Source organism: Sciurus vulgaris (genome assembly GCF_902686455.1).
Source record: "Sciurus vulgaris genome assembly, chromosome: 8".
NCBI lineage: Eukaryota > Metazoa > Chordata > Mammalia > Rodentia > Sciuridae > Sciurus > Sciurus vulgaris.
Window position 1 is genome coordinate 20,845,999 of NC_136468.1, and position 12,242 is coordinate 20,858,240.

The 12,242-nt window shown below is 36.5% G+C and overlaps 1 protein-coding gene across 1 annotated transcript in view; it reads right to left on the bottom strand.

Moving 5' to 3' along the window:
- The window catches only part of EXOC4 (exocyst complex component 4), a 795,814-nt gene that overhangs the window by 130,839 nt on the left and 652,733 nt on the right, over nt 1-12,242 (bottom strand). Inside the window, exon 13 of the mRNA XM_079150158.1 lies at nt 9,949-10,104. Within this exon, the coding sequence (XP_079006284.1) occupies nt 9,949-10,104 (156 nt within the window). The remainder of the gene's footprint in view (nt 1-9,948; nt 10,105-12,242) is intronic.

Genomic DNA, 12,242 nt, shown 5'->3' on the forward strand with positions numbered 1-12,242 from the left:
CAGGGCAAAGGTCTAGAGACTAAATTGCAGGCACTGTTCTGCTAGAGGCAGCTTTGCCGCCACGTGGGCTCCTCATGTAAAAGAAAGACACAAAAGCATCATCCTTACAGAGCTTAGCTGGTAGCAAAAGATTGGGGTTCAAACAGCTGGTCTCCAATTAGAGGCTAAGATTTTAATCACAGGTCAGTGTAGGTAACTGTGTGATAAGTTCAAATGCATTATTATGGGAGATTCATTATGTTAAAAAAAAAAAAAAACTTTTCCTACTTGACTCAGACCTGCATAATTTATATGAGAAGAAATTCTTTTTAAAATTTTTCTATAATTATATTTCTAATTTAAGCTGCCATTATTTCCCTAGCAGCATCACTTTGTCCTTTGCCTGTATTATTAATGTATTCTGTATGTTAAGCAGTTAGCTTCTTTATATTTCTGACAAATTTCCAATTGCTAATGGAAAATTAGAGCTCAGATTTTAGGTAAAGAGTTAAGTATCCGTACTCAAAGATTCTAACATTATCCTTTTTCTTATTCAACATCACTATTTGTATAACAAGGAGTACATGGAAGCAGACCTGTGTGCACTCAACAAGCACGTATTGAGCAACTACTGTGTGACTCATTCTGTCATTCAACACCAAATTTTTGAGAGCCATGATATTGATATCTGTGTTGAATCCTGAACTGATCTAGGAACTTGATGGTTTCAAAATCTATTACAGGCAGCCTCTTTGTGACTGTTTTGCCAAAAACTTCACTGGCCAATAATCGTCAAAGAATTAACCAAATTTTCTTATAAAACAGTTTTATAATTGAAATTTATATTATCTTTCTGAGACATCAAAGAAATGATGACTGTTTACAAAACTATGCCATGAATGTAAACATACTAAAACTAGAAATCTAATTAATAACTGAACATGATAAAATTATTTATTCAAAGTTTGACAAAATGGGCAGAATGAACTAGGTGTACTCATTATACAGGGAGTTCTAATCTATTGCAGATTATAAATCCAAAACATAAAAACACAAATAAGACCTAATATGCTAGTTACAACAAATACACATATGTGTATACACACACACACACACACACACTCATGCTCATTTTTGAAAGACAGCTGACAGATGAAGAGATGGAGGTACAGAGGAATGAGGGGACACAGAGAATTAGAGGCAGAGTGGGATAGGAACCTAAGACTCAGTATCAGGGATTTCTCCACATTTGTTAATATCCCATTTTTTAAATAGAGTTCACTGATATATCTGTGACTAAGAAAGTGAAAAATTCCATGGAAATCAATACCGGTTAACAATAAGCAAAGAGCTGATTGCAAAGCAGCATATTAGAGACGGATGGTACCAGACCCGGGTTATGGTGAGGAGACTAAACTAGGAATAAAACTGCACTGACTGACTTGTTCTGCTAGCTTGGAACGAGAACACGACTTTTTTTTTTTTTTTTTTTTTTTTAGCAAAGCCACTCAAACGAGCCTGGTCACTAGGTTTCCTTCAGAGACATTGTCGAGCAACACTAGACAAACAATTAAGTACAAGCTGTTTCTTTAGCTGCTGGAACTTCCAGGGGTGCAGGTTTTCTACTGCACCGTAAGTTATGCATTCACACAAATAGTAATAATTTCCCATCAAGAGCATGTCTTGAGCTGTAAGACATTATCAGTGTATGATTAAAATAATCAATTATCACTTACAATTTGAACATAGTATAATTTGGCTTTTCAACTACATAGAATAATGATGTTTAAAATTTGAAATTTATACAGCATTGAACATCTTCCTCTGAGTATTCCTCTAACTCTGTTCAGAGCAGAGATAGTAAACAAGGGATCTTAAGCAAGGGCAAACAAGCATCAGCTCTTCAAGCTAGTCTCAGGGTGTGGTCTTAGGAGAAAGACTCGCACACACAGATGGGAACTTTAGTGGCAATATATTCACTATACAGAAGAGTGAATGTTTTGTATAAAATTGGTGAAAAGTAAAGATAAATTAAGACGAAGATCTTTTTCAGGGATAAAATTGTTAGAAAGACAGCGTATTTTGGAGAATTAGCAAACTGGAAGTAAATAGTAACAAGGTTTGGGATGTATGGAATTCTTTTAAGCAAGTAAAAATTTTAAACTAAAGTAAATGATGAGTGCACCTACCCCCATCCTGTTTCCCAGCCTCTGTCCTGTGCCCCAAGAAGAAATGCATAGGTTTTGAAAAACAGTTTCTTTCTCAAAGTTCTTGTAGTGATTATATTCATCCAGCTAAATAATCTGTTGAAACTGCTTCCTCTTGATATGTTAATTTTAGATATTTTGTTCTGGTTTTCTGCTTGATGGGTGGGTAAAGACTTAGCTTAGTTGTGTTCCCTCCTCTTGGCCCCAATGACATCCCCATAATGAGTGTTAGCTTTTACTGATCTCTTCTTCATATATTTACACATAGCTTTACTGAAGGGGCAACACGTGCAGCCCCCTAAGTGTCTGCTCATTTGTGTGATTCGCCCCAGGCTGGGAGCTCCTAGCCCAGGTGGGAAGCCCGGCGGCTTGCAGGAGGGGAGAAGGTTGCTGAAAGAGACACTGGAGGAGTTGATGTCTGAGCTGAATCTTGAAAGCTGAGCTCCGCAGGTACAGGAAGAAAGGTGGGGTGATTGGAGGACATTCCAGGAAGGAGGAATGGGCATGGGATACCAGGGGTAAAAAAGCAGGGCAGACCCCTGAGCTCCTGGGGAAACAAAGAAATAAAGTGAATCAAAAGATTAAAAAAAAAAAAAAAAAAAAAAAATTCAATAGGAAAAGAAAGAGATATGCAGAGGTGAGTAGTCCTTCCTCATCTGACAGGGACTTTCAGCCTTCAGCAGAGACACACCGGGAAAGCTGGCAGTAGGCACAGGCCTTTGCAGCAAAGGTTCTGCAAGTCTCCCTGCCTGCCCTGCCCTGCTCACCTCCAAGGCTCCATCCTGCACGTCCTGCCCACCACCGGTGATGGCAAGACCGTCACTATCAGCCTCAAGCGCGAAGCTGGACTGAATTAGAAGGATGACAGTTTTTTCCTTTTTACTAAGACTCCAAATGAAATAGAAATGGGATAAGTGCATACCTAATGAAAAAATTAAATAATTCCATGATTTGAAATTAAATAAAAAATGGAGAGAACATCAAATTAGTAACTTTTTAATAATGCTAATAGGATTATAATTGTCAAATAATTGTCTAGAGACTATCATTTACGCAACTCATAGGGAGATTTTAAGTTTATCTTCTCCTCCCCTAATGCATTTACTACAAATCTTTTGCCAACAAGAATCAGATCACTTTGTTATTACGTCTAATTCAAACATCTTTTTAAAATGTTTTATTAGTTGTTTTTTATTTTTTATATTTTTTTAGTTGTTGATGGATCTTTTTTTAAATTTATTTATTTATGTGCAGTGTTGATGATCAAACCCAGGATGTCACACATGCCAGGCAAGTGCTCTACCACGGAGCCACAATCCCAGCCTCTAATTCAATCACCTTGAACATTAATTGATCTATTTCTTGTTGGGTCTCTAGTTAACAGCCTGTCTTTTTGGTTTAATTTTGAGATTTAAGTCTGCTGCTCATCCTGACTTACATATGTCCATGACCTTTGTCTGGTTTAATGAAGGGAAAAAGAAACATTTTAGCAAAACGTTTCCCACCCTTGCACTTATTTGATATATTCATGTTTTCAGATTCACTTTTCTTTCTATAAATATATTTTTAAAGTCATATTAAGCATCCAGAGGTGGTGAAATCAATGTCTTCATCCCAATGAACATTTTATTCAAGGTAGTTGAAATCTTTTTTCTTGCATCTCCTCACTTGCTTCCTCAAATTTATCTAAAGATTTTCAGTAGCAGCAGTTAGCTGGCACCTGTTAAGAGCCATTGATTATATTATGCTGGGAACCTTTTAAATTTCCAAGTGGAACTTTTTAGAAAATTATTAATGCTCTACTTTATCTAGGCAATTTCTGTATTGAAATATATTCCTAGCTGTGCTAGATTTTGGTTTCTCTTATAATTGTCTAGTCTGAACTGTATTAAAAAAAAAACCTGAACAGATATAAAGACCGACAAAAGAAAAAAACAAAACAAACAAAACAAATTAGTTAGAGGCAATGATGTAGACCAGAATTCAAGCCTGTGAAGCTTCCATGTACGTTAACTTGCAGGGAGTCCACTGAAAGCATCCCCTTACAGTTTGAAGCATCCGCATTACTTATATCTTATGATTTTTAATTGAAGAGTGGCTGATTTTTCCAGTTTTAAAAATCAGTTTCATCCTTTCAACATCTTAGGACCTATTGTGTGCTACAGGGATTCCATAGAAGGCAAGTAAAGATGCAAACCTGCTTTCTGTCTTTATTCAGACTCTTTTTTTTTCATTACTCATATAATACAGAACTCATGCCAAATACAAACTTAGAAATTATCACAATCAAACAGTTGATCATTGAAAACACTATTTTGCAATTATTTAATCATCTTGACTAATAATTTCACAAAACAACAAAAAAGTGTCTTAATGAGCATCCACGCATTTGATTCCCCAAATTGCAAAAGATACACCTTTTAAATAACTAAATAGCTGAAAAATGGTCTTCCTTCAGGACTGCATCATCCTCTATCTAAAAACCACACACTTTAGTTTATATGGTTTTTATATTTCATCCCCTTTGTGTCCTCCTTCCCTTTTCAACAATGATTATTTCTATTTTCTTTGCTTTGATATGACTTAGAGGAAAATAAAAGACACATTTTTAATGCACATATAGACTTGGTTTCAATACATTATTCTCCCAAGACATGGCTGGATATGTGCTGTTTTAAGCCTATTATTGGAAGGAAGAGAACCCATACAAACTCATTCTCTGAAGCTAGTATCACCCTCATATCCAAACCAAACAAAGACACATCAAGGAAGAGAAACTTCAGACCAATATTTGATGATGAACATAGATGCACAAATTCTCAATAAAATTCTGACAAATCACATACAAAAACATATTAAAAAGATAGTGCACCCTGATCAAGTGGGGTTCATCCCAGGGATGCAAGGTTGGTGCAACATACAGAAATCAATAAACGTAATTCATCACATCAATAGATTTAAGGTAAGAACCATATGACCATCTCAACAGATGTAGAAAAAGCATTGGCCAAAATACAGCACTCCTTCATGTTCAAAACACTAGAAGAACTAGAGACAGTAGGAACGTACCTCAACATTGTAATAGCTATGCTAAGCCCAAGGTCAACATCATTCTAACTGGACAAAAAGTGAAAGCATTCCCTCTAAAAACTGGAATAAGACAAAGATGCCCTCTTTTACCACTTCTATTCAACATAGTCCTGGAAACTCTAGCCAGAGAATCAGACAGACAAAATAAAGATATAATGGAAATTAAAGATACAATGGAATATTATTCAGCCTTAAGGAAGAATGAAATTATGGCATTTGCAGGTAAATAGATGCAGTTGGAGAATATTGTGTTAAGAAAGACAAGGCAATCCCAAAAAAACCAATGGTCAAATGTTTTCTCTGATAAGTGGATGCTGATTCATAATGGGGGGATGGAGCAAGGGAAGAATAGAGGAACTTTGGATAAGACAGAGGGAAGGAACTGGAGGGGAGCAGGTATGGGGGTGGGAAAGATGGTAGAAGGAGACAGACATTATTATCCTATATGTGTATGACTGCAGGAATGGTGTGACTGCATTGAGTACAAACAGAGATGAAAAGGTGTGCTCCTTTTGTGTACAATAAGTCAAAACCATTCTGCTGGCACGTATGGCTAATTAGAACAAAAAAAGCTGAAAAAACTACTATTAAAAAAAAACATACATCAAATGTAACAGGGAATACCAAAATATCAAACAAAACTAGTCAAAGTGCCTAAGTGATAAAGGTTTTGACCTTATCAGAAAATGATCTGATTATCAGTCAAGATTGTGATGGTGAAAGAAAATGAAGAAATGATTCAAAAGTTCAAAAATGGAAATTCCTGATCCATTTTCAGGCCGGCTGACTTTAGGGTGGTGGCTCAGGGAGCCGGGCTCCCTGGGTTCACATTTGAGCTCTGTGATTTCATAGCTCTGTAAACTTGGGTGAGTGCCTTACTTTCTTCCACCTGTCTCCTCGTTTGTTGAATGGGAGTAACAGTACTTCAAACTCACAATGTCACATGCAGTGCCAGGCACTGTCAACTCTGACTGTTCTGATTTTGAAATCGATTGTACAAACTGTCCTGAAACTTAATTCTTTATCATTCATCTCCCTTCCTGCAACAGTTCAAACTGGTTTTTAGGTTTTATATATTGTTTGACCTATTATCACTTGAAAATTCTAGTCTTGGTCCCACCAATCCCATTGAAGAATTTTCAAACCTGGCTCACTTATTCTTTGAAATTTAGGGACCCTGAGTGGGTAGCTGGTTTGAGGGGACTTTTTCTAATACACCTGGCTTCTCCAGCTCCTAGACAGCCCTTACCTATCTCCTTTACTCCCCCACTACCTTTCTCCTTCTGTTAACTACACCTCCAGAAGGCAGGGCTGCCTTTTATCAGTGGATACTCCCTGATCTCAAAGGAATAAATATATACATACTCATGACAGGCACAAAGACAATGGGGCTCGAGAGCCTGCTTGCAGCTTCTGTGGGAACAGAAAGGTATTTGCCGTTTTTCTTTTTTCTATTAAAGCCCTTGCTTGACCTAGTTTTTCCCCCCTCTATTCAAAGTTAAACCTGGGAATAATACATTTTATTTTTTAGTTAAAAAACAAGAATAGAAAAGGGCTTTGTTTAGTAATGAAGGGAACATAACCTTTATTTGATGCAAAGGGCACTGGATTCTATATTCACCTGTGTGCCAAATAGCCTTCTGAGCTTTCAAAACTAATTATGGGACTGAGAGTGACTCTCAGTCCTCTTGGCTGGCGCCACGTTCTCTGGTGCTCTCCCGTGCTCAATTGAGGCTCGACCACAGTGGAGTTTCAGTGAAGAGCACCCTGTGCCCCTGCCTTGCTTTCAACTTCTAACCCAGAAGAGAACGTGACAGGTTAGAAGGAAAGAATCAATCGCATACAAAACAAAACAGACCTAAAAATGTAGTTCTCTTCTGTTAACGGGAATATAATTTGTTTTTCAAATCATGTCTACTGGCAAAAACGTGGGTAAATCTTTGAGGCTTAATGTTCAGGAAAAACAAAAATAAAACAACAACCAGACGCTATGATGAGCACTATGGAAAATCTGAAGACAGAAGTAAGCTATGATGATAGAAATCAGAAGAGTGAGTGCTTTGAGGGAAGGCCTTTTGAGAACAAGAGAAAAATTCCATATTTTGATCTGGGAGGGGGTTACACAGGTATAATCATACATGGATTTCAGTGAGTTACACAATTAAGACTACACTTTACTTCATGTAGATCATACCAAGAAAGCTAAGAAATGTTAACACAATTTGTTTTTCCTTCAAGTTTAAGATGAAAAGTAATAAAAGTCATTCAGAAATTCAAGAGGAAAAAAAGTCAATTATTTCCAGCTTTACTATATCAAAAGAGTGAGGCAAACGCCGACGCTCATCTCTGGATCAGCATTATCTTTTCTGAATTAGAGCTAGACACTGTTTCCCTTAACTCTAAGCTTTGAAGATAACACACTGATTAAAAACCATTTGCAACTGCAAAACCCAATTTAAGAACCATAAAGTAATAAGATGAGGAACAAGAAAAAGGCACATATTCACTTAAAGCAACCTGTGAAGTTGGGGAGAGATTGCTCCAGAAATTACTTCTAAAACAACTCTGAATGCTAACAGGTACGGTTATCTGAGAACACTTAAAGAAAAGGGTGAGACGATGCTTGCCCTAGACCTTCTAGAAATATGGCAGAATGCTAATATGATGGCAATTCTGGGAAGGAGTGGAGCCCCGTGGCCTGACTTCCGCCTTAAGGTCCATTTACGTTTGTCCTTGGGGCTCAAACTGATCGATCTCTTAATCACACTTCACCTCTCCTGACAGAAAAGAATCCTCAGGGTAGACTCTCCTACTAAAAGCCATGATGATGTGATCTAAATTAAGGGAAGTATAGAGTTCAAGAAAATTAAAAATTTTAGAATTTATAATTGATTACAAAGGCTGAGATTTGGATAAATATTCGACACAATTAAAGTTCCAGACGAAAACATCTCTGTGATTTTTGTATAAGCAAAGGTTTCTCTAATAGGACACAAAATGCCCTGTCCATACAAGGAATAATAAACTAGACTTACTGAAACTTTTAAAAGTCTGTTTAGTAAAAGACACTGTCAGGAGAGTAACAAGTTCAAGTGGGAGAAGTGGGAGAGTGGTTTTTAATCCTGGGTGTTAGTTACCGTCAGTAGCTTAGAGGTAAGGGAAACAGTTTCTACCTGAGTTTCACCTGATGTGTAACGAACTCCCCAGAGTCTCTAGGGAGAAAACAGACAACCTAATTAGAAATTATTAGGCAATTATCTGAAACAATATATTATGAAAGAAATATCCAAATGGCCAAAAAATACATAAACTGAAAGTTCCTTAAATTCATAATCTGTGAAAGAGATGGATATTAAATAAAAATGAGATATGAGATACTGCTACATACCTACCAAAATAGCTACAATTTAAATGATGGAAAAGAGCCAAGTGTTAATAAAATATGAAACAACCAATACTCTCATATACCACACTGAGAGAACGTTAATTCTTATGACCAGTTTTCTTTGCAAAACTGTTTGCCAGTATGAACTAAAACTAAACATTTGCAACTATTAATCAGCAATTCTACTACTAGCATATGACCATGGTCACCAAAAGACACAGCAGAATATTCATAGCTACACTACTTGAAATTGCTCCCAAATGAAAGCTAAACAATGCTCACAAGCTGTATAATGAATAAATATACATATACACATGTCTGTACACATACATATACACATACCACCGCACACACATATAGGCATACAGACACAAAATATTTTCTAAAAAACCTGTAGTGCTTACACAAAGTAGACCATTCAGAGTAAAGAGAACCTATACACAATATGGATAAATCTTGCCAACAAAACGTGGAACATAAGAAGTCTGTCCTAAAAGAGCATGTAACTGCATGATCTATTTATATAAAGTCCAAAACCAGATAAAACTAGTTTATGTAGATAGAAGTCAGATAAAAATAACTGTTGGAGTAGAGGGTACTAACTAAAAGGTCTCAAGTTGCTATATTTCATTTCTTATTGGTAATGTTGTGTTTCTACTGTTTTTTTTTTTTTTTTTTTGGTACCAGGGATTGAACCCAGGGGTGCTCCAACACTGAGCCATATCCCCAGCCCTTTAAAAAAATTTTTTTTTAAATGTTGAGACAGACTCTTGCTAAGTTGCTTAGAGCCTTGCTAAGGTGCTGATGTTGGCTTTGAGCTTGGGATTCTCTTGCCTCAGCCTCCTCAGCTGATGGTATTACAGGTATGTGCCACTGTGCCTGGCTTAATGTTCTGTTTCTTGATTTGGATATTAGTTACCAAGTTGAAAAGTATGCATATTCACCAAACTGCCCTTGATATGTGTACATCTGTATACATTTATTTTGCCTCATACTATTGTGTGTACATGTATATGTGTGTGGCATACACACACACATATATATGTAAATATAGAGATATACATATATGTGTACATTTACATTTCTCTATATTGTATTAAATAAAAAGCAAACCATAGGTATTATAAGAAGAGATGAACATCCTAAGAAAGGATCAAGAGGAAATACTAGAAATCAAAAACACCCTTACCAGACTGCACATAGCTGAGGAAAGAATCAAGACCTTGAGGAGCTAAACCAGTGTACTTTCCTCCCTATGTTTATATCACTTATAAAATCAATCTTTACCTTATGAAATCTTCTTCCTCTTCTCTCTTTGGCCTCAGCTGTTTGGGCTGAGCCATATTAATCCAGTTTGGTAGTGATTTCAACAGTCTGCTGATATCATCATCTTTTGCCCAAGATGCACTGATGACAAGTTTTTCTTCTGACTGGACAATGCCCCTAAAAAAAGCCCATAAGAAAGAGATGCTTTAGCACAATGCCTGGCATTCAGTTAGCTTTTTCCACCTACCTTAGCTGCAGAAAAATATATCACATTCATCTCTCTTATTAACATAATCCATTATCTGGGTAGGAAGCAGAAGCATCCATTAATAGGTCACATTATTGGGAAACATCATTTCTAGATTTCATTCTTAGTTTCTGAATTGTTGAGTAATCATGAAAGCTGATAATACTAATTAGTACTTCTTATCATAGTTAATCCCTTAGGATAAATAAATTGTGTGGTAGGTTGGGGGATCTTTCAAGAATATGTTCAGTAAATAAAAGTGGATGATTGTATTTTTTTAAAATGCTGCTAAATGACAACATGAATGTACCTGAAAGGTGACAAAGAGTTATAAAACATTGTTCTCTGACTTCTTAGCTTAAACTATCAATTAGTTCTACTTCTAGTTTTTTTTTTTTTTTTTTTTTTTTTTTGTACTATGGACACCCCTCTATTCAAAGCAAATCTACCAACATAAAGAGATCTTTCTGATGTCAAACAGAAAGAGCCTTTGATTATTGTTATCTCCAGCGGGCTTTGGCTAGTGACCCAGAGTTGACAGGCTTTTAATAAGCCCTTTAATAAGGCCCCTGGGTTCACCACTAACACTGCTCTTACCAGAGTGTACCTGTAAATTCACCTTAAATATTCAATTCAATTAAATTCAATTAAAAAGCTTCTTTATCTGTCACTAAAACTGATTTCAATGGTCTAAAAATCCTTATCAGTAATATTAGTGTTAGAAATGACATTTATTTATGAAGGGAGTGCTAATTAGCTGGATGCCCCCTGAAGATGACCAAAGTTCCAGGAGGTTCCCCCCAGTCCAGGCAGACACATCCTTTGTTGTAAGGGTCATGCTGCGAACATTATGCTTTTTCAAGTAAATATATATGGCGTGTATGATATGATAAAACCTCCGTGACCCAATAAACAATTTCATGTTTGTAGACAAGAGAAGTTGAAGCCTACGAACCTGGACTTAATTACTGCCTGACTTAAGGTAATGCGGTTTCATTTTGTAGGGAGCAATACTACCCTGGTTCTCTTAAAATAAGCTAGAATAAATAAGAGAACTGTGTGTGATTGATAAAGGTTTTCTAACTCACTATAGCCAAACGGTTTCTATTAGTTACTGTGGCCAGAGATAAAAATTTGAGTATAGAACTGTCTTCTCTCCATCCTCTCAAATTACTTTCCTGGTGGCACCTTCTATTCCCTCTTTTCTCTTATTATTTTCTGGCATCTTTCTGCAGTATTAAGGGGTTAATCCAAAAACCTAACTTAAATAAATTTAATAATCATACTTGCATTGCTGGGTAAAGAATGGTACCACCTCAGATTTCTGACATCGCATTGCTGGGGGACCCTCTCTGTTCAGCTTCCTCTCCCCATTTCCACAGTGACTTTTAAACAGACAACCATCTTGTCCTTTCTGAATCTCCTCATTGCTTATTCCCCTTATCCTTTGTATCTGACAGAGAAGAGGGGACCTATTACACATTGTTAAATATTCTGCCTTCCATCTCCAATAGATTACAAGATCAAATTTGTTCCCTCCTCATTTATTTCAAGTAATCTCTCTACTTAGATCTATCATATCCCTTTTCCCTCTTGTATTTTTAGTATTTCTGTAATATTTTCTCAAAAAAAAAAATGAATGATTTTTTCCCCTTGATCCAACCTTCTGCTCTACCAAAGCTCTTCTCTCTCCTTCAAAGATACTCATTGAATGAGTGGTCTGAGAATCCAGAGTTTTCCTGGTTTCCTCTGCATAAGTCTGCACAGATGAAGCTCCCCCATCCCTGTCTTGCAGGTGTTAAAATGCCAGTCCCTATTTGACCTCTAAATATGGTCTAATACCTTTGTGGCATCTCAACTCTAATACTTGTTTCTATGGCCTCTAATCCTCTTTTGTTCATTACATCTGGAAAATTCTCTTTCTTACCTTTGAATTTGGTTAGGGTTGGCTACCTATTTAAGACACTTTTAAAATTACCCATTTTTATCCAATCTGCATACTTTAGGAGCAGGAAAAGGGGTTCCAACAACTCTTCACTTCATATTTTTGACAAGGAGTTAAAATTCA